General features: G+C 39.4%; 2 protein-coding genes across 2 annotated transcripts in view; one reads left to right on the forward strand and one right to left on the reverse strand.

The window, feature by feature from the left end:
- The window catches only part of LOC133400106 (selenocysteine insertion sequence-binding protein 2-like), a 26,594-nt gene extending 18,232 nt beyond the window's left edge, over nt 1-8,362 (forward strand). The window contains exons 15-17 of the mRNA XM_061672364.1: nt 1,609-1,763; nt 4,901-5,093; nt 5,341-8,362. Coding sequence (XP_061528348.1) covers nt 1,609-1,763; nt 4,901-5,093; nt 5,341-5,441 — 449 coding nt within the window. The 3' untranslated portion in view covers nt 5,442-8,362. The remainder of the gene's footprint in view (nt 1-1,608; nt 1,764-4,900; nt 5,094-5,340) is intronic.
- prlrb (prolactin receptor b) lies at nt 7,312-21,127 on the reverse strand. The gene is given in 10 exon segments (XM_061672365.1): nt 7,312-9,196; nt 9,198-9,227; nt 9,308-9,377; nt 11,020-11,116; nt 11,203-11,344; nt 12,119-12,306; nt 13,630-13,799; nt 16,965-17,097; nt 18,017-18,088; nt 21,072-21,127. Coding segments are annotated over 9 exon segments (1,410 nt in total). The 5' UTR covers nt 18,081-18,088; nt 21,072-21,127; the 3' UTR covers nt 7,312-8,680.
- Between the last annotated feature and the right edge of the window lie 995 nt (nt 21,128-22,122).

Raw genomic sequence — 22,122 nt, forward strand, 5'->3', positions numbered from 1 at the left:
CGTCTGACATTTACTGGCGCGTCCACATTGAACAGGTGCTTGGTGCACGCTATTTTATTGCGCCCCCCCCAGAGCTGACAACTAGTTTTCAGCTTACAGCAATCAGTCAATGATTGTCACGCAGCTCGAGTAGAAGCACAACGTAGATATACCAAGACCGTTCGCAAACAGAAAAGAATATGTAACGAGAGGTAATTTCTCTACGAACATTTTATACGTTACCCGAATTGTTCATTAACTGGGTCGTTCGTACCACTTTATTTAAATAAAAACACATACATCTGAAATGTATTCAATATTAAAACATTTTTTATACTTTTATTTGTTCGTAAAATATTCATTTTTTTCCAATATTATTACTTATTTAGATTATTTTTATTCATAATTTTCTAAATATTTTGTTCTGTAAATAATTTGTTCCATTTATTTTATTTAATTTAAAAAATATATTTTTGTATTGACATTTTTATGCTGTTAAAATACTTTTGTTTTCTTAACTATATTTTTATTTTAAATCTATTTTCTTCTTGTTTTAATTATAATTTTATTTACCATTTTAAAATTAATTGCATTTTTATTTAAATATCATTCTTTTAATTCTAAATATTTAACTTTTAAATGTTTTTATATTTACACTTTTATGCTAAGTTTCTTTTTTTTTTTTACAATCTTTCTTATTTTGATAGATTTATTTAAATTAAAAAAATAGATTTATACTGTTAAAATACTTAACTAAATAATTTTAACATGTTTACCCTTGCTTAGTGGTGAGTACATCTGCCTCAAAATCCTGAGATCCTGTGTTCGAATCTCCGTTTCAGCTTTCCTGTGTGAAGTATGATATTCCAAAAACATGCATGTTATTTTAACTGAAGATTGATCCATTGTCCATCAATGTGAATGTGTGTGTGAATGCTTGTTTGTCTACATGTGCCGGGATAACTGATTGGCGACCAGTCCAAGGTGTACCCCGCCTTTCGCTCAAAGTTAGCTGGGATAAGGTCTTTTCACACAACACTTGGCAATGCAATTGACGCCCTTGACTTTCCCATTCATTGTGTATGTGCTGAGGGGGTGGCACCGCGTTTTGCAATGCAGAGGGCAGCTGACGCTCCGGCGCAACTTTGACTAGAAAGTTCTATTTTGAGAGTGTTACGTCAGAATGGTCCTCCATTGGGAGAGGGGCAGGCGGAGTGATTTCCGTGTGCTTTTTTAGTGAACCTGTACTGTGGAAAATGGAGGAAGCTCTGATAAATGCAGTCTTTGTGTTCTGAACTTTGGGGTACAAGAGAGAATGCATACCGTGACGTAAATAAAAAAGCACTTCGATGTAAGGAGCTTTCTTTTGCAAAAAACGGTGTCGCACGGTCCTTTCTCATTGAGCAAGTGCATTGTGAAATGCCCTATAGGTCCCCACTCACCCACCACCCTAATGAGGACAAACACAATAAAAAATGGATGGATGGATGTTTTTTTGTGAAGTTAAATAAGGCCACCAAATATTGGAAACGACTTTGCAAGTTGGTGGCACTGTCAGTAGTCCTTCAAATCTGAGCCTTGTTTTTCCTTATTGTGTGCATGTACCTGATGTTGGTGATCTGTTCACAGGGGGTCTGGACGAGGCCCTTCACACCATCATCGACACGTGCCGCGAGCAGGAGGTGCCGTTCGTCTTCGCCCTCTCCCGCAAGGCTCTGGGGCGCTGCGTCAACAAGATCGTGCCCGTCAGCCTGGTGGGCATTTTCAACTACGATGGCGCGCAGGTCAGTGATACCACGATTACAGTGAACCTCTGTTCTTTGCGAGGGATACGTTCCAGGCCCACCCACTATAGGTAAAAATCTGTGTAATGGAGCGCCCAAATAAAAACAATTTTATAGTTTTACCCCTACCACATGCTATAAACACTTTTGAACTTAAAACATATTGTAAACATATTTGGACATAAATAATTTACAAATTCAAGGCTCAAATTAAGTGGTCTTGCATCGCAGTTTGCGGGTCAAAATTAGCATTGTGAATTTGAATCAGTTTTACTGCGGAGACGGTCGCGAAGACGGAAGCAGGCAGGCGCGTATGTGACACAAGGGGCTTAGTTATTAGCTATTCAGTTGAGGAGCGGGAACAGAACGGTTGCAAAATGCAGTGCTGAATTGAGGAGAGAGAGCGCAAAAAGACAAATGGCAAAGGTGTGGTAGCATTCCATAGTGAAATGCACCCATTTGTTGTAACATCGACCTTTTTCTCCACGGAGTATGACGCTGCGTCGTGGGACCTATGAGACAAAGGTGAAATTCATGTTTAATAACATAACGTTAGCCCAGCAGGCTGTGTAGTGTCTTTTTTAATCATGAGTACAGCTGAATGTGTGGCTTGTTTATTACCATGACAAGGACAATATAATGCAACCGTAGTGGGTGCTTTTTGCTCAGTGGAGTCTTTGTGTGACACATGGCCAATCTGATGATCTGTAAGGGGCAAACCTTTGAGTCAAGTAGGTGAAAAATGTGCCAAATGTGGCCAGAGAGGAATAAGAGTAAAATGGATCGTCATCACGAACCCAAACTGAAGGAGGGTTTTGATGAAGGGAGATGGAAATATTTTTCTCTTGAAGTTTCTTCATTTTAGTTTGAAAAAATTTTAGCACTTCCAACACTTGTAGTACAACAAAGAATATTTGTCTTATTCCTAGTCAGCTAGTCTAAGCTCATAAATGCACAGCCATGAACCTAATGTGTTATGCAGAGGTTTGTAGTAACGCTCAACATTTACTCTGTTACAATTACACAAGTAGCATTTAGGATAAATTGTACTTGTCAGAGTAGTAACATGCATCATACTTTTTACTTGAGTATTTTTTAGAAGCAGCTGTACTTTTACTCCGTTACAATGATCTACACGCTGCTCGCCACTGTTATTTATCAATTATTGCGTGCGCGATCTATTTTTAGACTTTAACTTCCGTGTTGGGTGCTGTTTGCACCAATCCAATGTTACCACTGGTGTCATTTGATTCCACCAATCAAACGGCACAAGGCAGACAAATGACTGCACACAAACCCTTCGCAGCCAAATCAAGGGGACTCGTATTGGGAGGGAGGGGTGGGGGGGAATCAGCCCCATGACTTGTGTTTACATTATCCTGTTCAGGGTTGCGATTTTTTTATTATTTTATTTAACCAGGTAAAAGACCAGTTGAGACGGAATATCTCTTGCAATGGTGACCTGGCTAAGAAGACATCAAGTTAAACAAGTCTAGGTCAATCACATGCAAGATTTAAGTTATTTTCACCTCCCCTCTCAAAAAGATAAAATAAATAATTAAATAAATCAGTTGTACAAATTCTAGGTCACATTAATGGGCAAGAGGGATTGACGACCTGGAGAAGACCACACCCATCAGCTTGTATCTTGTCTACAAATTTGATAAAATGGGTTTAAAATCATATATTAATATAAAGTAACCTCAACTTGGTACTCGCTTTAGTCAGAGGTCAAGCATATCAGACTGACTGTTTATAAATTAGTCTTGGCAAATCAACTGCTCATGGTTCAAATCACATTTCATGCTGCTTGGAGTCAAATCAAGACAAACAATTCTAAAAATTTCACAATTGCCCTTGTAAAGTTGACACACTGATACAGACATCAAGGCATACATTTGGAAAATTTCTGCAGACTTCGTGAAATATCAAAACAGACACTTATCCTTGGTTAAACATCAAATGAGAGTTCACGGGTTGCAGTACTCTCAAACGCCAGTGGGTAACGCCTTACGTGCACATTTGGATATTAAGCAAATAGTTTGTTACTGTATTTGCATCCCATTGTCGGTTGTTGTGAGTTCAAACGTTTCTTTGGATCGTGTCTTTTTGTTGCAGCTCTTTTTAGATCTTTTGTCCAACTTTATTTTGTCGGGGCAGATTCTGTTTAAGTGATTTCTTGATTGAACAGATCTGGAAGTAATCAAGCTTGGGTCTGTTCAGTGAAATTAACCAAAAATTGCAATTAGCAACAATTCATGATTTAACAAGGGTGGTAATTACTTTTTCACACAGGGCCAGGTAACTTTGAATAGTTTTTTTCTTAATAAATGAAATCACTATTTATATACCGCATTTTAAGTTCACTTGGGTTATATATGTCTGATATTTACATTTGTTTGATGATCTTAAACATTAAAGTGAGGAAACTATGCAAAAATATACGAATTTCAGAAGGGGGCCAATATTTTTTCACGGCACTGTTTATGGGCTTCCACTTGTATAGCGCTTTTCTACATTTAGGGTACTCAATCCGCTCTAACACTTGTCTCCTCATTCACCTACTGATAATGCAGCATCAAGAGCAACTGCGGGGTTAGTATCTTGTTCAAGGACACTTCGACATGACCACAAGGGCTGAGGACTGAACCCACAACCTTTGGGTTGGGAGACGACCACTCTACCACCTGAACCATGCTGCCCCAAGACAGCGGCAAAGCACTAGTTTTGTCATCAAGTTCCTCAACTCACTTCAACATAGTTGATTACCAAGATGCCACAAGATAACAGAAAAGCGCTACTTTTGTCGAAATAAAGCTCCTCAGTTCACATTGTTTGTTGATATCACAAGATGGAACCAAAGCTTTGGCCTGAGCACAGGATTGGTTCCCCCCAAAAATCTGCAAATTCATGAGTTCAGAATCGCAAATAGAGGGAGTTTGACTTAAAAACCCCAAAATTGACTTCTAGATTGCCATGACATAGGTGGGGGGGGATTTCCAAGATAGACGGATTGGTTATGCAAAAAAGTCTACAATATAGCGGGTACGCGAATGATTAACTGCGATTTAGCGAGAAACACAATTTAATGTCCATGTTGTTTGCATTTATTGATAAAACTGCTTCCGACATCACAGGACTACTACCACCAGATGATTGAGTTGTCCTCTGAGGCCAGGGAGGCATACGAGGAGATGCTGGCGAGCGTGGAGCGAGCTGTCCGGGCAGAGCGCGGCGACGCTAACTTTTCTGAGCAGCAGCACAGTGCTGCCAAGCTGATTGAGACCGAGCAGTCAGAGCCTGAGCCTGAGTCTGAGGAACCGGCATACAGTACGTAATCGAAAGGCGACACACAACAGTACTCTCAAAAAGTTGGAGATATTGGGGTTTTGGGTAAAATTCCAGGATGAAACCTAAAATGTACTATCACCTTTACAGGTGAACTCAATTTGATCTTCTCTAAACCTTTGATTGCCCATATTCCACTGTTCCAATATTTCAGTACTTTTTGCGCAATTTGCTGTTCTCTAACAAGAAGCTGAACTGAAAAATTAATATTTAATATTTCTTCTCCCAGACCAGTTGTGGAGGAAGCTGCTGGAGAAAGAGTCCAACTACAAGTCGTTAAACTTTGATGCATGGCGAAGTGAATGTAACGATGAAAATGAGAAGAGCTGACAGTGGAGACTGCGGTGAGGTTCTCAACACAATATGACAGGATTTATTACACCAGGCGCAGTGGTCCATAGTGTTCTTGCTCTGTGCGGGGACAGCGTGTTCCTTGTCCACTTTTTGTCTAAATTAACGGGATTGCCGTCCAATTGAGAACACAGTTGGTTTTCCATTGTGCTTTATATTAAAGGTAACATTGTATAATGTAAAAATTAGTTTTGATTGCTTTTATACATATACAGTGGTACCTTGATTTGCAAATGCCCCAACTTACAATTTTTTGAGTTACGAGGAGTCGACTAGAGATAATTTTTGGGGCTTTTTGCTTTGTAGCGTGGCAAAATTTGAGTTACGAGGGAGCTTCAGATACTCTGCCACTCAAGTGAGAAGAAAAAAAAAGAAGCAATTGAGGTACTGTCATACCTTGCATGTTGGCAAGGAGAGCCAATCAGCCGTTTATTGAACGGGACGTACAGTCAAAAGGATAAATATGAAACGAGAACACACACAAGGAGCTCCTGTAGGCCACAACTCAAGCCCAGACGCTCACATGCAGACAAACCGGACAACCCATCTTCAATTCCTGGCATCACTCAATAACCTATACTAGCCATTACACTTTTATGATGGCAGTTTTTTTTAACATTCTCAAATTGTTTAATTGTGTTTTTATACAATACAGTGCTGTTTTAACTTATTAAACATAAGTTAAAATTGTTAAATCTATCCATCCATTTTCCGTACCGCTTATCCTCACTCGGGTCGCGGGTGTGCTGGAGCCTATCTCGGCTGACTCTGTTCAAGTGGCGGGGTACACCCTGGACTGGTCACCAGCCAATCGGAGTAAATGCTAAATGTTTAATAAGTCGATGTTTTTGCGGTGGGCTGGAACCAATCATTTCAGTGGGGGAAATTTCGTTAATAGTTGAATAAATTTGAGTTTTGAGCTTGGTCGTGGAACAAATTAAATTTGTAAATCAAGGTGGTCTCCAGAGTGACCTCCGCCCCCATCAAGTGTGAAATTACACAATCACGTCTATCTTTTGTGATCTTTGATATGGTTAAATTAGCCATTGGTGACTTGTTGGATACACCGATTAAGCGTTGGTTTACAATCTTGAGTCTGGTAAGCTACACATACTTGATTGGTCATACCAGATTGATTGCTTTAATTCTGGTTCCTTGGGGTATTTTGACAAAATCATGTCACAGATTAGTCCAAAAAAAAAAACAAATGACAAACCGTCTCCTTTTAGAGTAAAATTGGTACATGTTCAAGTAAAAAAATATCTTACGATCATGAGCACTATTTATTTTATTTTTTTTAAACAGCCGACACGAAATCCCACAAGATACCTGCAGTAACTGTGGCTCACGGCTCAAATCAGTAACAGTTCCTTGTTATTTTTTAACCAGTCACAATTCCCCTCTGGGCAAGAACACTATTAATTTTATTGGTTATTTGTTCTGAGACGCCAGAGGCTACAATGTCTTGTCATATTTACTACCACTTGGAGTTATCTACTGATCTTTAAACTAGCTGGAAATTTCATCCAAGTGGGAACACGGTTCATTTTTATCTAGCCTCTGACCCAAAAAACTAAGTTGTTTTTTGTTTTTTTTTGCTGCAAGTTTTCAACCACTTTTCATTGTGTTGAGGAATAGGAGACTGTGTCTCTTTCAATTATTTTGAGTTGAAGAGTGTTTACTTTACTTTTAACTTTGTAGGACCACGCCAGGGTCTTAAAGTAATCCCACAATAAGAACTGAATGACAAAGTGTTTTGCCTTTAGTTGACTGCAAAAAGAGACACTTAGTTTAGATTTTTATTTATTAGTTTAAAAAAAAAAAAAAGAAGAAAATAAAGCTATGAAAGTACAGTGGACCTCGACTATTTGTGGGGGGTAGGGACCGTCCTGGACTGTAATTAGCGAAAATTCGCTGATAATTGACACTTATTATAATTGCACTGAGAATTTTATTTTACTTTTTTACCCCCAAAGATATTTCAATAAGGGGAGGTAAACCACCAATAAGTGTGTTTGGGGTTGTTCCCCCCCACCTCCCCAAAAAAATGAAAACAAAATTGGAAAACTCGGGGGGGGGGGGGGGGGTATTTGAAAAGAAACCTGCATATAGGTAAATCCGAGGGTGCCGAACTGCCATATGCGGAGCTCCACTGTATTATGTATGCGGGTGTATGTATTGACAGGCAATAAGTGATTGAGGAGATGACACGCTATTTTCAATGATTCCTAATAATAAATTGAATTTTGGGATATGGTGATTTTCTTTTTCTCTGTGTTTCTTATTCTTCTTCACACGAATGAATTGCAAACATGCCCAAAAACACACCAATTTTTAGAAATCCTAAAAACGACCTCCTCAAAACTCAGTAATTCCCCTTAAAGACTCGGATAAGATGCATGAAAACGTCTCAATGAACAAGAAGTTGTCCATCATGGTTTGAAGAAGCCATTTTGGTCAATTCCAGGCTTTGGACTCAAGATGGCTGAAAACAAACCAGGTTTATTCCAAGTCAATGTTTCCTGGTGAAAATTAATTAATTTTGGGGGACCCGGACATGACCTCCCCCCAAAACTCAGTAGCACTCTCTGTAAAGTTGGGGGGGAGGAATAATCCCAGAATGCAAGTTTCATCGATTGCCACGAAGTTTGACGTCTGTCATAACAGGACACACGAAAGTCTCAACGACCATTTGGTGGAATTGACCAGGAAGTCTGTCATTTTGTTTTAAAGCAACCATTTTGGGTGAATTCCATGGTTTGTACTTCTTCGAACTAGTACTTGTTGAACAGACAGATGGAAGATAAAAAAATTGCAGATGGAAATTGCAAAATGGCTAAGCTTTTTTGCCTTTGCCGTCTGTGAGTGGATGATGGTGTCAAAGTTTGATTTTGAGGATTTGCCCTGAAAAAAGGAGGTGCGAGGACCCGTTCATTGCTGCTCACAGCTGTGTTGGTTGTAACAATACCAACTACAAAGTTTACGTGGTCATTTGGCACAAGAAGGCACATGCTCGGTTAGTGCCGTATTTAATGTTTTTCATTTGCTTGTTTTATATTTATGACCTTGAAATGTTCCGACTTGCATACAAATACGTTACATCGCTGTCATAGGACCGGAACTCCATCTTACTCATGTCTTGGTATTCACATCTACAGATATTAGAGCTTAAAACATAAAAGTAAAAACGTGAAAAAGAATCCATGTGTTATTATCCTTCAATACGTTAGCGATGGTTTCCCGGGAGGTGGCGTTGTGATGGCGTGTACGTATCCGCCATCTATGAGATCCCCAACCCCATGAGAATGTCTGGGCGGAGGCTTCTTGTGGCGGTCCGACTGGATGCTCTGTGTCTGGAACAAGAGCATTTTACTGTCCACCACCTTGCTATAGTCCTCAGGGAGGAGCTCTAGACTCGGAAGGTCCATGCTATTGACGAGGAAGACATCGGACGTCACGTCTTTGACTCCGCTGTAGTCTGACTCGAGGGGCACATGTGTCCCAAAGTCCATGTAGCTGTTGTGGGCTGAAACCTTACTACCCCCATCTTCCTGGTTGACGCCAGGTGGAGTCTTCAAGAACTTCAAGTTCTGCTCAGCTTTACTGTCCTTATATTGAAAGTCTGAGCTGAAGTTACTCCGCTGAACCCCGGCGTCATGGTCCAACACGATTAGGTAATTGTCCATTTGGTCATTCCAGGCCACCACAGGAGGGAAATCCTGGTGGATGATCAGCCGCGCTGATGAGGTCTTCGGGTCGCCCGCTCTGGAAGCAAGTTTTGGTGTTAATACGACCATGCTATTTCCTTGTTTTTGGGGGGTCTGGTATGTGCTTGGAAAAACAACCTTGAGAAGCTGGAAGTCAACCCCTCGTATCTTTGGACTTGGAACAGGCGGCAGCAGACACTGTATCACACTGCAGAAAAACAAAAAGCCACTTAGAGTACCTGTAGCCTCTTTTACACTGATCAGGTTTTTTTCGCTGCCTTACTATCCTGTGTGAAATGTACCAATAGGGGATTAGGAGTTGAAGTCAAGCTGAGAAGTTTCATTCAGTGTGGAGTTTAACACTCAAAACTGCCCAATCCAATTTGTGTTGAAAGCAACTGCTGTCACTCTGTCACCAGCCATCTAATTATGTCAAGGGAACAACCTGCGTCGGCTTTGTGAACTGGCACAAAGCAATTGTTTCTGAAGTCGCCGTGCATCTAATGATCTGAATGTGCAAAGCCGCAATGGTCTGAAAAGCACAGGCAAATAAATCTCGTCCTCAGTCCTGATGCGCCAATTTATTGAGAATCCACTGTCAAAGTAACTACTCATCTCAACCTCAGCCCCCAAGGGCCTAACACGGGGATTCAGTGAGGCAGTCGCTGGGGTTCGACGGAGGACTCGACAGACAACGCGTGCGTGTGCGTTCTTTTTTCCGTGAAAGCCTTTTTACACTGCATTTTGAATGCCTTGTTCATGCCGTTGAAACTGCAAGGGAGCGTCAAAATTGGCGTTTACCAATGCTCCGCCTGCTTTGTTGTTTTTAAAACGATATATAGAATTTCAACGATACAGTTGACTTGAGTAGCATTGCTGTGCCGTCTGACAGCGCATCCAATAATAAAAAAACAGCCCAAAAAATTTACTCTTACCAATGAACCCTTTTCGAGAATTGTGGAAATAACAAAGAAAAGGAACAGACTTTGTTGTGAATTTTAACAACAAAGTCTGTTCCTCTGATATGAGAATAACACTTACCAAGGGCAATGGTAACAGCAAAATTCACATTCACAGTAAATGTTCATTGAATGTTTTGTTTTTTTGTGTGAAATTCATGTTTTGTTGTTTATTTTAACAGTGATTTTGTGTGCCACTGATGCATGGTTCATTTTGTGCATGATCTGGATGACTGAGAATCTACACAGACAATAAGATATATACCTGTTTTGAATTTGAAATAAACCATGTTTTACTTTTCAAATTAGGAAGGGTTCTGTGCACTCCGTATGAAACTTGCGGAGTTCCGTCCCTCCAGCAAGGTTAAGAACCACTGGCCTAACAGGAGAACATTCATTTTTTTGCCTGTATTTTTCAGACAAAGCTCACCACACATCTAATTATGACAGCATAGGCTGTGTGAACGCACACTTAAGCAAATTTTGTCTGAAAGGCACCTTTATACCTTGAATGCGGCAATTTACCTGGGAATTCACTGTAAAAGTGGCTTGTATCAGACGTGTAATGGTAGAGCCGGGATTTAATCTCCTGTCCCTTTCAGACAAACCAAGCCCAAGTGTGCGTTCGCATGGGCTATGTGGCTTTGCCTATTCAGATAATTAGTCAGGGAGAGTGACAATGAATTTCAACACAAAAAGCTGTGGAGGTGTTAAACTCCACTTTCTAGTGGGAGACCGTTTCACACAGGTGGCGATACGCTACTGGTACGATGTTGGAAGCTCGCAAAATAGCGGTGGACTTCAACTTTCCCCATCCCAGGTTGGTACCTCACACATAAGACAGCAGGCCAAGAAAATAGTCTTCAATAATTTAACAAGGATGATACGCACCTTTTCCTTTTCATGACCACAATGCAGAGTGCTGCGAGAAACAGAAAGCCAGACAGAGCCAAAACCGACACCCAAATTGGTTTCTCCTTCCAAATACCTACGAGACAATTTGAGGATCCTCGCCAATTAATTAGTTAGTGTTTGACGAGTGTCTTGACTCAAAGGAAAGATGGACTTGCGCACTGTTGGGGATCTTCACGTAGGAGGCGTGGCTCCAGGAGCTCCAGGAACCGTGGTCCAGTCGACATCGCACCTGGACTACGAACACTGCCCCGGGATGGACACCGTAAAGTGTGAATTGGGTTTGTGTACCAGCCTTGTACTCCTACAAAAAGAACTTCTTGACTTGAGTAACCATGTGCTAGACATACTGTGACGCTAGACTGTGTAGGCCTAGAATAGACTTGACAAAAACACTACCAAAAGTAAACGCAAATATACTCAAATGTGTTTTCAATTTTCAGAAAAAAAAAACTTCATATTTAAAACTGTATGTGTAAACCTTACAGTACTACATGATTACAATGACCCCCCCCCCCAATTGACGAAATTGTTCGAAGAGGGCCCTCCAGCAGGTTTCTGTATGAGGGGCCATAATCTGCTTTTACACCCCAGGTGGACACACAACCGCCCCCTCACAAGAACTAAAACTTAAAACCAATAACAGTGTTATAGTAACACTCCATTATAAATAAGATGCTTTTGTGGTGTAACAAGGTAATAGACCAGTGCAAGGCCGCGAGGGTACAACAAATGATTGACATCTTGTCAATCATGCCTTCTGACTCGAAATGGTTTTTTTTTTTTTCTTGGGCATAGTGGTTTCTTGTAAATCAAATTTAAAGGCACAAGATTGGCCTAGAAAGGGAAGATTATTATTATTTTTTTAAAACATAATTTTGTTAACTCATATTCACAGTTATAAAAAAAATGACAAAGTGTTTTTTTTTCTTCTTCAAAATTGCAAAGTCACTTAAAAACCAAGGTACGTACAGAACCATGCTTTTTTTTTTTTCCTAATGTAAAATATGTCCCTTGACTCAATAAACACTGGAAAACAATGATCTAATGGGTTCACATTTTGCTTCAAGACTGACACCTTCCAGTTGGTAGTGGTCTCTCCTCCTCCTCGTTGTTGTTGTTGTCTGGCTCTGAGCTGATATTCCAGAGTGACCCAGCCAGAGTTGGTGTCGACGTTCTGGGGATGCTCCCAACTCACATACAGACTAGGACTTTCCTCTCTGTCCTCGGCCGCCAATGTGATGCTTTCAGGTGCGTCAGGCTTCACTGTCGTGGGGGAACCACACACAGCAGAACTTAGAATTATAGTTATTGTGTCTGCTCAAAGATTGTTTGTTAAAATATTTACGAGTGGTTTGTGGTTAAAAATCTGGTATGACAAGGGACACAAATTAACAAGTACACTGTACCTTACCCGTAGAACAAAAACAAAGGGATTTTGAAATTATATCTGCAATGTTTAACACCCTGTACAAACCAGTTCTGCCTCATTCTGCTGGATTTTGCTTCCCTGTCATGCTGTACTTTTTCAGTACTTTTCAGGCTGCAGGGGTCAATAAAACCACAGCAACCACTGTCAGAGTTGACATACACTAAGATTAAGCAATAGTCACTGGATAGAAAAGCGTATGGTTGATTGTCAAGATCGGGACTACTTTCAGATATACAGTGGGTACGGAAAGTTTTCAGACCCCCTTAAATCTTTCACTCTTTATATTGCAGCCATTTGTTAAAATCATTGAAGTTCTTTCTTTCCCTCACTAATATGCACACAGCTCCCCATATTGACAGAAAAAAAGCGTAATTGTTGACAATTTTGCTGATCTATTAATAAAGAAAAACAGAAATATCACACAGCCATAAGTATTCAGACCCTTTGCTGTGACACACATATATTTGACTCGGTCGGGTGCTGTCCATTTCTTCTGATCATCCTTAAAATGTTTCTGCACCTTCACTGGAGTCCAGCTGTGTTTGATTATACTGATTGGACTTGATTAGGAAAGCCACACCCCTGTCTATATAAGACACGGGTGTCAAACTCAAGGCCCGGGGGCCAAATCTGGCCCACCAAGTCATTTCATGTGGCCCGCGAAAGCAATCATCTGTGTCAACTTCCATGATTATTGTTCAAATTCTCATAAAATAATAACAATAAATAGTAGCGTTGAGACATTGCAAGCATTTTCTTTTTATGGTAACTTGAACAATAGTTGAAGAAACTATTTTCCGTGACTTCTGAAAAGGTGAAACTGGGGCAACGGGATACTTGCAACACTTGCAAAGCTTTAATTTCATCAAATTCAGAATTGTGTTTTGTATTATATAATGATATACATTATAATTACACCAATGATTTCAAATTTCATTTGAAATATTTCATTCCCTCACCCAAAGAGAATTGATAAGACAATCAATAGGGAATTGTATCGGTAAGCAAAATCGACAATGGCGTCGGAATCGCTTAATCCTTATCCATCGTTTTGGTCACTATAATTGTGATATGAAATTTTCACCTCATTTAATCGCTAATCATTAAGGATTAAAGTAAATTAATTCAACTCATCTAACCGTCATTATGAGGCTCACCAATATCCATGACATCGATCTTTAAGATGTCCGAAGTGGCGTTCCCCAGGGCGTTGGAGGCCACCACTGTCAGGTAGTAGTCTACCCAAATGGACGTGTAGTTCCTGTCAAAGAAGCAGGCGTTCCTCCCGGCCGAGTGGTAGTCCGGACACTCATTTCTCCCCTCCAATCTAGACAGTCAAAAAAATATCGTTCATTCAAGAATTTTTGTATGTTTATATAAAACCAAACAAAATAGTCACCAGTTTAGGTTAGCAAGATGGGTAGTAACGCGCTACATTTACTGTGTTACATTTACTCAAGTAACATTTTCCATAAACTGTAATTGTCAGAGTACTTTAAATGCAGTGTACTTTTTACTTTTTCATGAGTATTTATGTGAAGAAGGATCGATACTTTTACTCCGTTACAATGATCGACATGCCGTTCGCTACTTTTATTTATTCATTCTTGCGTGTGCGCGTCTATTTTTAGACTCCATCTTCGACTTCTGCATAGGGTGCCCGTTGCGCCAATCAAACGGGATCACAATGTCATTTGACTCCAATTCACCAATCAGACGACACAAGGCAGTCACATGACCACGCACGTAGCCTTCGTGAGCCAATCAAAATGACTCAATTTTCACCAATCGGACGACACGAGGCAGTCACCTGACCAGGCACATAGTCTTCGCGAGCCAATCAAAACGACTCATTTTGGGGTTAAAAAAAAAACACACACAAAAAAAAACAGCAGCGCGACTCTTAATTTTAGAGACTCCCAAAAATAACAGCAGCTTGATCATGCAGCTCTTAAATTGTGACTGCCCAAACTTAAGAGATTTCAGCCCACGTCTAACTTGAGAAAACACACTGCGGTAAGTTGCAGATGTTTCTATTGTTGTTTTGGCAAATGGATATGTCAAACTTAGCACGATCCCTATGGTGTTCCGACACGCACACACAATCAATAAGTCTGTTCAGCAAACAAGCTTCTTCATGAAGTCATTTAAGCCAATAAACCAAATAATGTTTCTGTCGGGCCCAATGCATGTGCAGCTGGTTTTGGGGTAGTTAAAAATTGAAATGGTGCCGACTCCCATATATTATTATTATTATTTTATTTTTTTGCTGTTCATGTTCTGATTTAAAAAAAAAAAATAATAATATATATATATATATATATATATATATATATATATATCTGAACTTACTCACAAGTTACTCTTTACTTGAGTAGTTTTTTCATTGAGTACTTTCTTACACTTAAGTAAATATTTGGATGACCACTTTTTACTTTTACTTTAGTCCTATTATTCTAAAGTAACAGTACTCTTACTTGAGTGCAACATTTGTCTACGCTACCCTCCTGTTTTGGACTAATTGGACAAATGCTACCATTAGCTGACATCTTCATCCGTCACTTAATTATCAGCAGAAAGAATTGAAAATGAGTCAACATTTTAAATGTATTGCATAAATTGTTGGCTATACAATTATTAAAATAGATACATTTTCTATAAAAGTCATTTTTTGGGGGTCAATTTCAGATGTCAGCCTGGCTAGCATCTTTCATTCTGTGCTAAATGCAACCATGCATTATGTTCAGGAAATGCATCGCGAGGTTTATAAAAGTCCACAATAATAGTAGAGTTAGGTTTTTGTTTTGTTTTGTTTTAGACAAACCTTTTTAGATTGAATGTATATCTCAGTCCTGGGTCACACATTTTAGCATTAGCATCTTGAATATCTTGTATTGGCATGCTAACGAGCGAACTAAGCAGAGAGAAGCGAAAAGAAAATGAGATTGTTGAAAATGACAATTTGACTAAACAATCGTTACAAGAACTCATTTATGTATAAAATACGACGATGCGACAGACTTGGCATGTTATGGCGGAAAGACAAGCGGCAGCATAAATTACCAGCTCCCAGTGGGTCCGACTCCCCCCTTGGAATTTAACCTTCATACAGACACTAGATAGTTGCACGAATAGTATAAAGTGGGGGCGTAATGGGGAGAACGAAAGGAAACGCAGAGGCGAACCCTGAAGAGGACGTCTCATCTTCACCCGCCATGACTCCACGTTCACCTGTGCATCAGTCCAGTCATCTACGGAGACGCACAAGAGGCTTCCGTCGTTCTGAGAGAAAGAGGAGAGATCGAAGCGGGACTCCAGGCCCCCCTGGGACGAAGACAACCGGGAAGAGGACGGACATAACCGGCCTGACCAAATGCAGGAGCATCGCGTCGTAATAACGACATGAGGTTGAAAAGTATCCAGGAAAAAGGGAAGGATTCAGGCGCGAGAACTCTGCGTGACCCGGAACCTTCTCTCCGTAACCACCAGTGAAATTTGTTAGAAATAAGGACAAACTGGCTTTCATTTTATATTAATAATCTTCACCAGTTTACTGGGACACTGCTTGTTCCCCTCCTTCCTTGTGCGCCGGATTGGTCGGAATGACTTTTTTTTTAACCTAGGCTCGCACTGTGAGGGGCCCTTTTTAGTTCATGTCTCCCCTCTCACCTTGGTGCGTAATGGTCCACCCCAGAAATGGACGTCCCTTATGCTGTGGTATCCTGATAATTGTTCTTTTTGTGTTTTATTGTTGAGACCAACACTCTTTTAGCCATCTAGTTTTTGTGATTTCTGATGATGATCTGTGTTTTTCTGGGAGGAAAAATGAATCGACTGTGGCGGACACTGGGATCGTGCCTCTGGATTTTGCAACGCTGTAAAGAGATGAGCCACAAAAGGTTGGGAGATTTGGAAGTTTTATGGACTGATGAGACCAAGAGAAACCTCTTCCCAAGTGACGGAAAGGCCAAAGCTATGGAGAAAGAAAGGATCTGCTTATGATCCCAAACCCACAAGATCATCTGTGAAGCATGGTGGAGGAAATGTCATGGCTCGGCCTTGCGTGGCTCCTTCTGGAACGGGCTCACTCGTCTTTATTGATGATGTAACTCATGATGGTAGCAGCAGAATAAATTCGGAAGTCTACGAAACCATTTTGTCTGGCAACTTACAGAATAATGCATCCAAATTAAATCGGGAGAAGCTTCAAGTCCAATATAGGCGGGGCATCTACTATTCGAAGTTTTGCTATTTGCTATTCTAGGTCGCTACACCATGCCAATAGCAAGGGTTCTTAAGACCTACATTGAGGTCTCTCATTTTGTTAGGTAAACTAGTTTTACTGGGATAGCAAACTGATGCTTTTTTTTTTATGACGTTAGATGCGCTATGCCATCCCAACACAAAATATTATTTTGAGTAGCAACACACGCAGATGGTGGTGAATGTGACCCAGCTTTTAGTTTGGTCAGACTGTACGCTGCCTTCTGACCGTTCTCTCTGGTAGTAGAGGCGGTGCGTGGTGGGAAGTCCACCATCTATGCCCGGCTCCCACCGGCAGGTGAACGTTTCCTTCTCGGGGGACCGGCAGCCAAGCAAGACTGGTCTCCCCGGCGGTGACCTGTCTGGAAACAAGCGTGCAACAAATACAGCAGTTAGTTGTTCTAGCAGAATCCTGAAGGTTTTGCACCAACACCAGTTCCAGCTAAAGACAAACAGCCCCAAAGCATGATGCTGCCACCACCATGCTTAGCTGTAGGAATGGTGTTCTTTTGATGATGAGCAATTGTTTGCGGCAAACATATCTTGAGGAGTTATGGCCTAAAAGTTCAAACTTGGATTCGTTGGACATTAACAAAATTTCAACACATGCTCGATTGCTTGGTGTGCCAATTAAGTCGCGAACTTGATTTTTTTTTTTTTTTTTTCAGCAATAGTCCACTAAAGTCGCATTCAGCCACGTCCCTCAGTGTGGGGTGGGCCAATTAAAAGCTCTGATATGATTGGCACGTAACATCACGTTAATGTGACATACTTGCATGAATAGTTTTTTTTTTTTTTTTTTTAGGAACAAAAGGCATATTATTACAGGATTAGTCCTTTATCCGAAAGCATATTTTTTTTGTTAATAATTTTTTTTTCCAGAATTAAAGGTGTAATTCTGCGATAATAATGTTGTCTTTCAAATTCAGTTGTGAAATTTTACTTTCTTCACCTGTTAAACTTTGACCGTAATATAAAACAACTATCTCTAAAAAAAATCCAATTTTATTCTCTTAAAATTAGGACTTTTCCTCCAGCAAAATGTCTGGTCTTGTAAAGATGACGACTTTTCACTCTTAATAAATAATATGGATTTATCATAACATTACAAGTTAGTTTTTTTCTCTCAAATGTAGGCAGCTTTTTAATTCCCATGTCATTTCGGGGTTATGTTTAATTGTCGTTCGGATTATGGGGGTGTCCTTGGACAAAATGTCTTCCTGGACCCAAAAAGTTTGAGAACCCTGCTGTGGAACCTGTTGTCTACACAAACAAACTGACTGTTGCAATGGGCAGATGAAAACAGCAACATTATTATCGTGGCCACACACGCATCCCTCTTCATCCCGTCACCTGCTGGCACAGAACAAACAAAAAAACAAAAAAAATGACATTACCCACAGAGTACGAGCAGTCAGACCTCTGTGGTCAACACAAAACAACACATCAAAATGTGGCTTGGCTAGTCGCTGTGTTTGGAGCACAAACAACTAGCAAAAGGTGTGTGTGAAGGGCAAACGGGTGGCATCTTATTGCACATTACTGCAGAGGTGGCAAAAGTAATCACAAGTGGTATTTAAGTACAAGTACAGATGCTTGTTTAAAAAAATATATAAACTTGTAGTGATTCAACTCCTTAAGTAAAAAAAAAAAAAAAGGACACTTTTACTGAGGTGCCAAAAGTACTCGCACTTAACTTGTAAGTACAGATACTTAAAAAAAGGGAAAAAAAGAGTGGTAAAAGTACTTAAAGTGGAAAAGTATCAACTTTGAAATATCAAGTATAAAGGTAAAATGAATTTTGACAAAGTAAGGAGTAGAAAGTACAGATGTTTGTTTTCAAATGTAGATGGTAAAAGTAGAGAGTTAAAAAAAAAAAAACTCAAGTACAGCTACCTGAGAAATACAGGACAGTATCAAAGTATTGTACTTTAATTTCCACCACGACTCCAGAGTTAAATTAATGAATTTAATTTGGGAGAAAATGGCACATTTATATTAGGATTTTTTTTTTATTGTGCAATTTATTTGCTGAAAAATCTATTTAATATTTTGATTGGATGTAAATATTTTAAATATTTTTCTGTCGTGTCATTATTTATCTAAAACATATTTGGTTACAAGAATATTTTCTATTTCCATGATTTATTTTAATTCATTCTAGTTACTGTAATTTTTAAAAATTATTTTAAATTACAATTACAATGTCTTGAACTTTTGTCATTACAGCTGTATTAACTGTATTAGAATGATTGTTTTTGTACAGCAATTTTTTTTAAACCTAAAATATATTTGAGGTTGAAGAAATTTTTGAGAGTAGAAATGACAGATATCTGTTTTCAAATGCAGGGTGTAAAAGTAACAAGTCTGAAAAAATAAATGCTCATTTAAAGTACAGATATCCATCCATTCGCTTCACCTCTTATCCTTACGAGGGTCACGGGTGCCCCGGCGCCTATCCCAGTTATCTTCGGTACACCCTGAATTGGTCACCAGCCAATCACAGGGCACATACAGTATAAACAAAGAACCATTCACACCTACGGACAATGTAGAGTCTTCAGTTAACCTACCATGCGTGGTTTTGGAATGTGGGAGGAAACCGGAGTACCTGGAGAAAATCCACGCAGGCACGGGGACAACATGCAAACTCCACACAGGCGGGGCCGGGATTTGAAACCCGGGCCTTAGAACTGGGAGGCGGATGTGCTAACCAGTCGGCCACCAAAGCCGCAAAGTACAGATAGCACCTGAAAATTCCACTGAAGACTAAAGTAAAGATAATTTAATATGTAAAATAATAAGAATAATCTTATTTGTACTTTGTCACTCCCCACCACTGATTACGGGCGACATTCACTTGGACCATGAACACAATGACAGCAAAGTAGCAAGAAAGTAGAGCAGTCGTTTGAACCAGAAGACCGAAAATGCAAATCTGAAGTCATTGAGATGCCGCTGGGTTTATTATTTTCCTTGGATTTAATATTTACACTAATTTAGCAACAACAAAAAATGTTGGGGTTTGGCTAGTTGTGATGACAAATGTCCGAGGAACACTTGATATACGTTAAAAAAGAAACATTTAAAAAGAAATGCTACAAGCAGTCATGGTGTTCCCCAGTTTTAGCTTTTTGGAATATATTACGTTCAACGTAATATATTAGCTTTCTGACTAACGGTTAGGGGGAGTCTTGATGGAGTAAATAACAATTATAAAACGTCATGGAGTGAGAAAAAAAAAAAGCCGAAATTAAAAGTAGGCGGTAAGATAAGAATTGCAAGATACCAGCTGATTTTTTTTGTTATGAAAATGTTTTATTGCATACAAAACAAAGTAATGCAATATATTTTTTTAATGATTATTGGTAAAGTTGACATTTTTGGCATGAGAATTCTGCTGGGCGGTTTTTCTTTCAAAAACAGTCATGCAAATAAAATCTCCCAAAAAATTCCCCCAATGAATTCCCGTTTTATTGCGAACAAATATGCTCAAAAAATACATTTCATTTCTAGTTTTAATTTGTTTTGACTTATTTCCTTTGGGGGTTTTTTTTGCTAACAAAAGCCATGCAGCTAATAAAAAATTAAAGAAAATATTTTTTCCATTAAATATTGACTTTCTTTTCTTACATAGTCATCCAAATAATATATTTGTGTACATTTTTCATTAAATTCCTCCTGTTTTAATACAAAAAGTGAAAACGTTTTTTTCAGCATGGTTACTGTTTTATTTCTTACAAAAGCATGCAAAAAATATAAAAGATACATTATTAAAATGTTTTAGAGTTTAAAATTGTTGTCAATATGCTTAATTGTTTACAAAACAGTCGTGCACCTGATATAGAAGAAAACTGTTTTTTTTTTGTAATTTCCCCGTTTTGTCTTGCAAAAACAGTCATATAAGTAACATAAAATAAAAACCTGTATTTTTAAAAGTTTAATTTACTTTTTACTTTTTTCATAAAACGTTCCCTGTTTTATTGCTTCTAAAAACATGTTAATGCAACTAATACATTTTTCCCACCGTTTTAATTTTGTGACATTGTTACTATTGTGTTGCTTTTTTTCCGTTTTTTTGTTTTTGTTTTTAATTAAATTGTTCCCATGTTAATTTATTTTCTTTTTTAACTTTTTTTTTTCGTCAAGAAATGCTTCCCATTTTCTTACAAAGACAGCCATGCTACCAATGCAAAATTAGTTTATCAAGTTATAGCTCCACAACATCAAGCTACATCGAGTTTGCATTGCATGTCGTGTCCCCCTCCTCGCAGAACATTTCTTTCAATTAAGTACAGTACGGACAGTAAGTAAATCCAGTGTTGCGTTCACGTACCTCCACGCCGGTCAAAGTGTGTCTTGCTCCTCAACGACGCCGACGGAGGACTACATATGGTCGGACTAGGACGGGGGGGGGGGGGTGAGGAAGAAACAAGCCTCTTCCCGTCCCAGGACTCCCTCTTGAGTCACAGGTACGAGGACATGGCGGAGCTCACCTGAAAGCAACCGAGATCTTAACCTAGGAGAAAGATGCTTGCTTACACACGGAAGCTCCGCAGTTGACTCTTGGCGTGTTTGCGTTGCTTTAGAGTGATTGTTCTTCATATGCGAGACGATCTTCGCGAAGGCAAATGCACACGCGCCAGCAAACAACCGAGATCGTGTAATAGTAGACAGATGCATGCTTACACCTGGAATATCCGATACGAAACCATACTGATGAAGGAGCGCCTGAAGTATAGTTCAGGATTACCTCTCACGCTTTCATGCGCATTACTGATTTTTTTCGCTCACTACTGAAATGCTCTCACGCGCACGCATAAATGTTCTCTCGCAGGCACACTAATGAAAGTCTCACACACTACTAAAACACGCATACAGTACTGAACAGCTGTCATTCCCACTACTGTAACGTTTTCATTATCGCTACTGGCAATTTGTCTACTGAATGTTCTCATACACACTTCTGAAACACTCATGCACACTACTGAAAGGTTCTCCTACACCCTACTGAAACACATTACTGACTTTTTCTTTCTTTCCACTCACACACACTACTGAAATGTTCTCACACACTACTAACCCCCCGCCCCCTGCAGATCAGGGTGGGGCCACAGTCACACAGATTATATAGAATATATATGAGTATATTTCATCATATTATTTGAGCATGTTTAAATAGTGTGAGGGGATTCAAATTGTTTGAGATTAAGTAGTGTGAGCAAAAAAACAAATAATAATAATAATTGCTTTGTGAGTTTGTGTGCGCGTATGTCTCAGTAATGTGTATGGCTGTAAAAAAACAAAACAAAAACACACACAAAAAATCAGTATTGTGCATGAGACCGTTTTAATTAGGAGTGTCGAGAAAAAATAAATCAGTGTGG

The sequence above is a fragment of the Phycodurus eques genome, chromosome 3, assembly GCF_024500275.1.
Source record: "Phycodurus eques isolate BA_2022a chromosome 3, UOR_Pequ_1.1, whole genome shotgun sequence".
Classification (NCBI taxonomy): domain Eukaryota; kingdom Metazoa; phylum Chordata; class Actinopteri; order Syngnathiformes; family Syngnathidae; genus Phycodurus; species Phycodurus eques.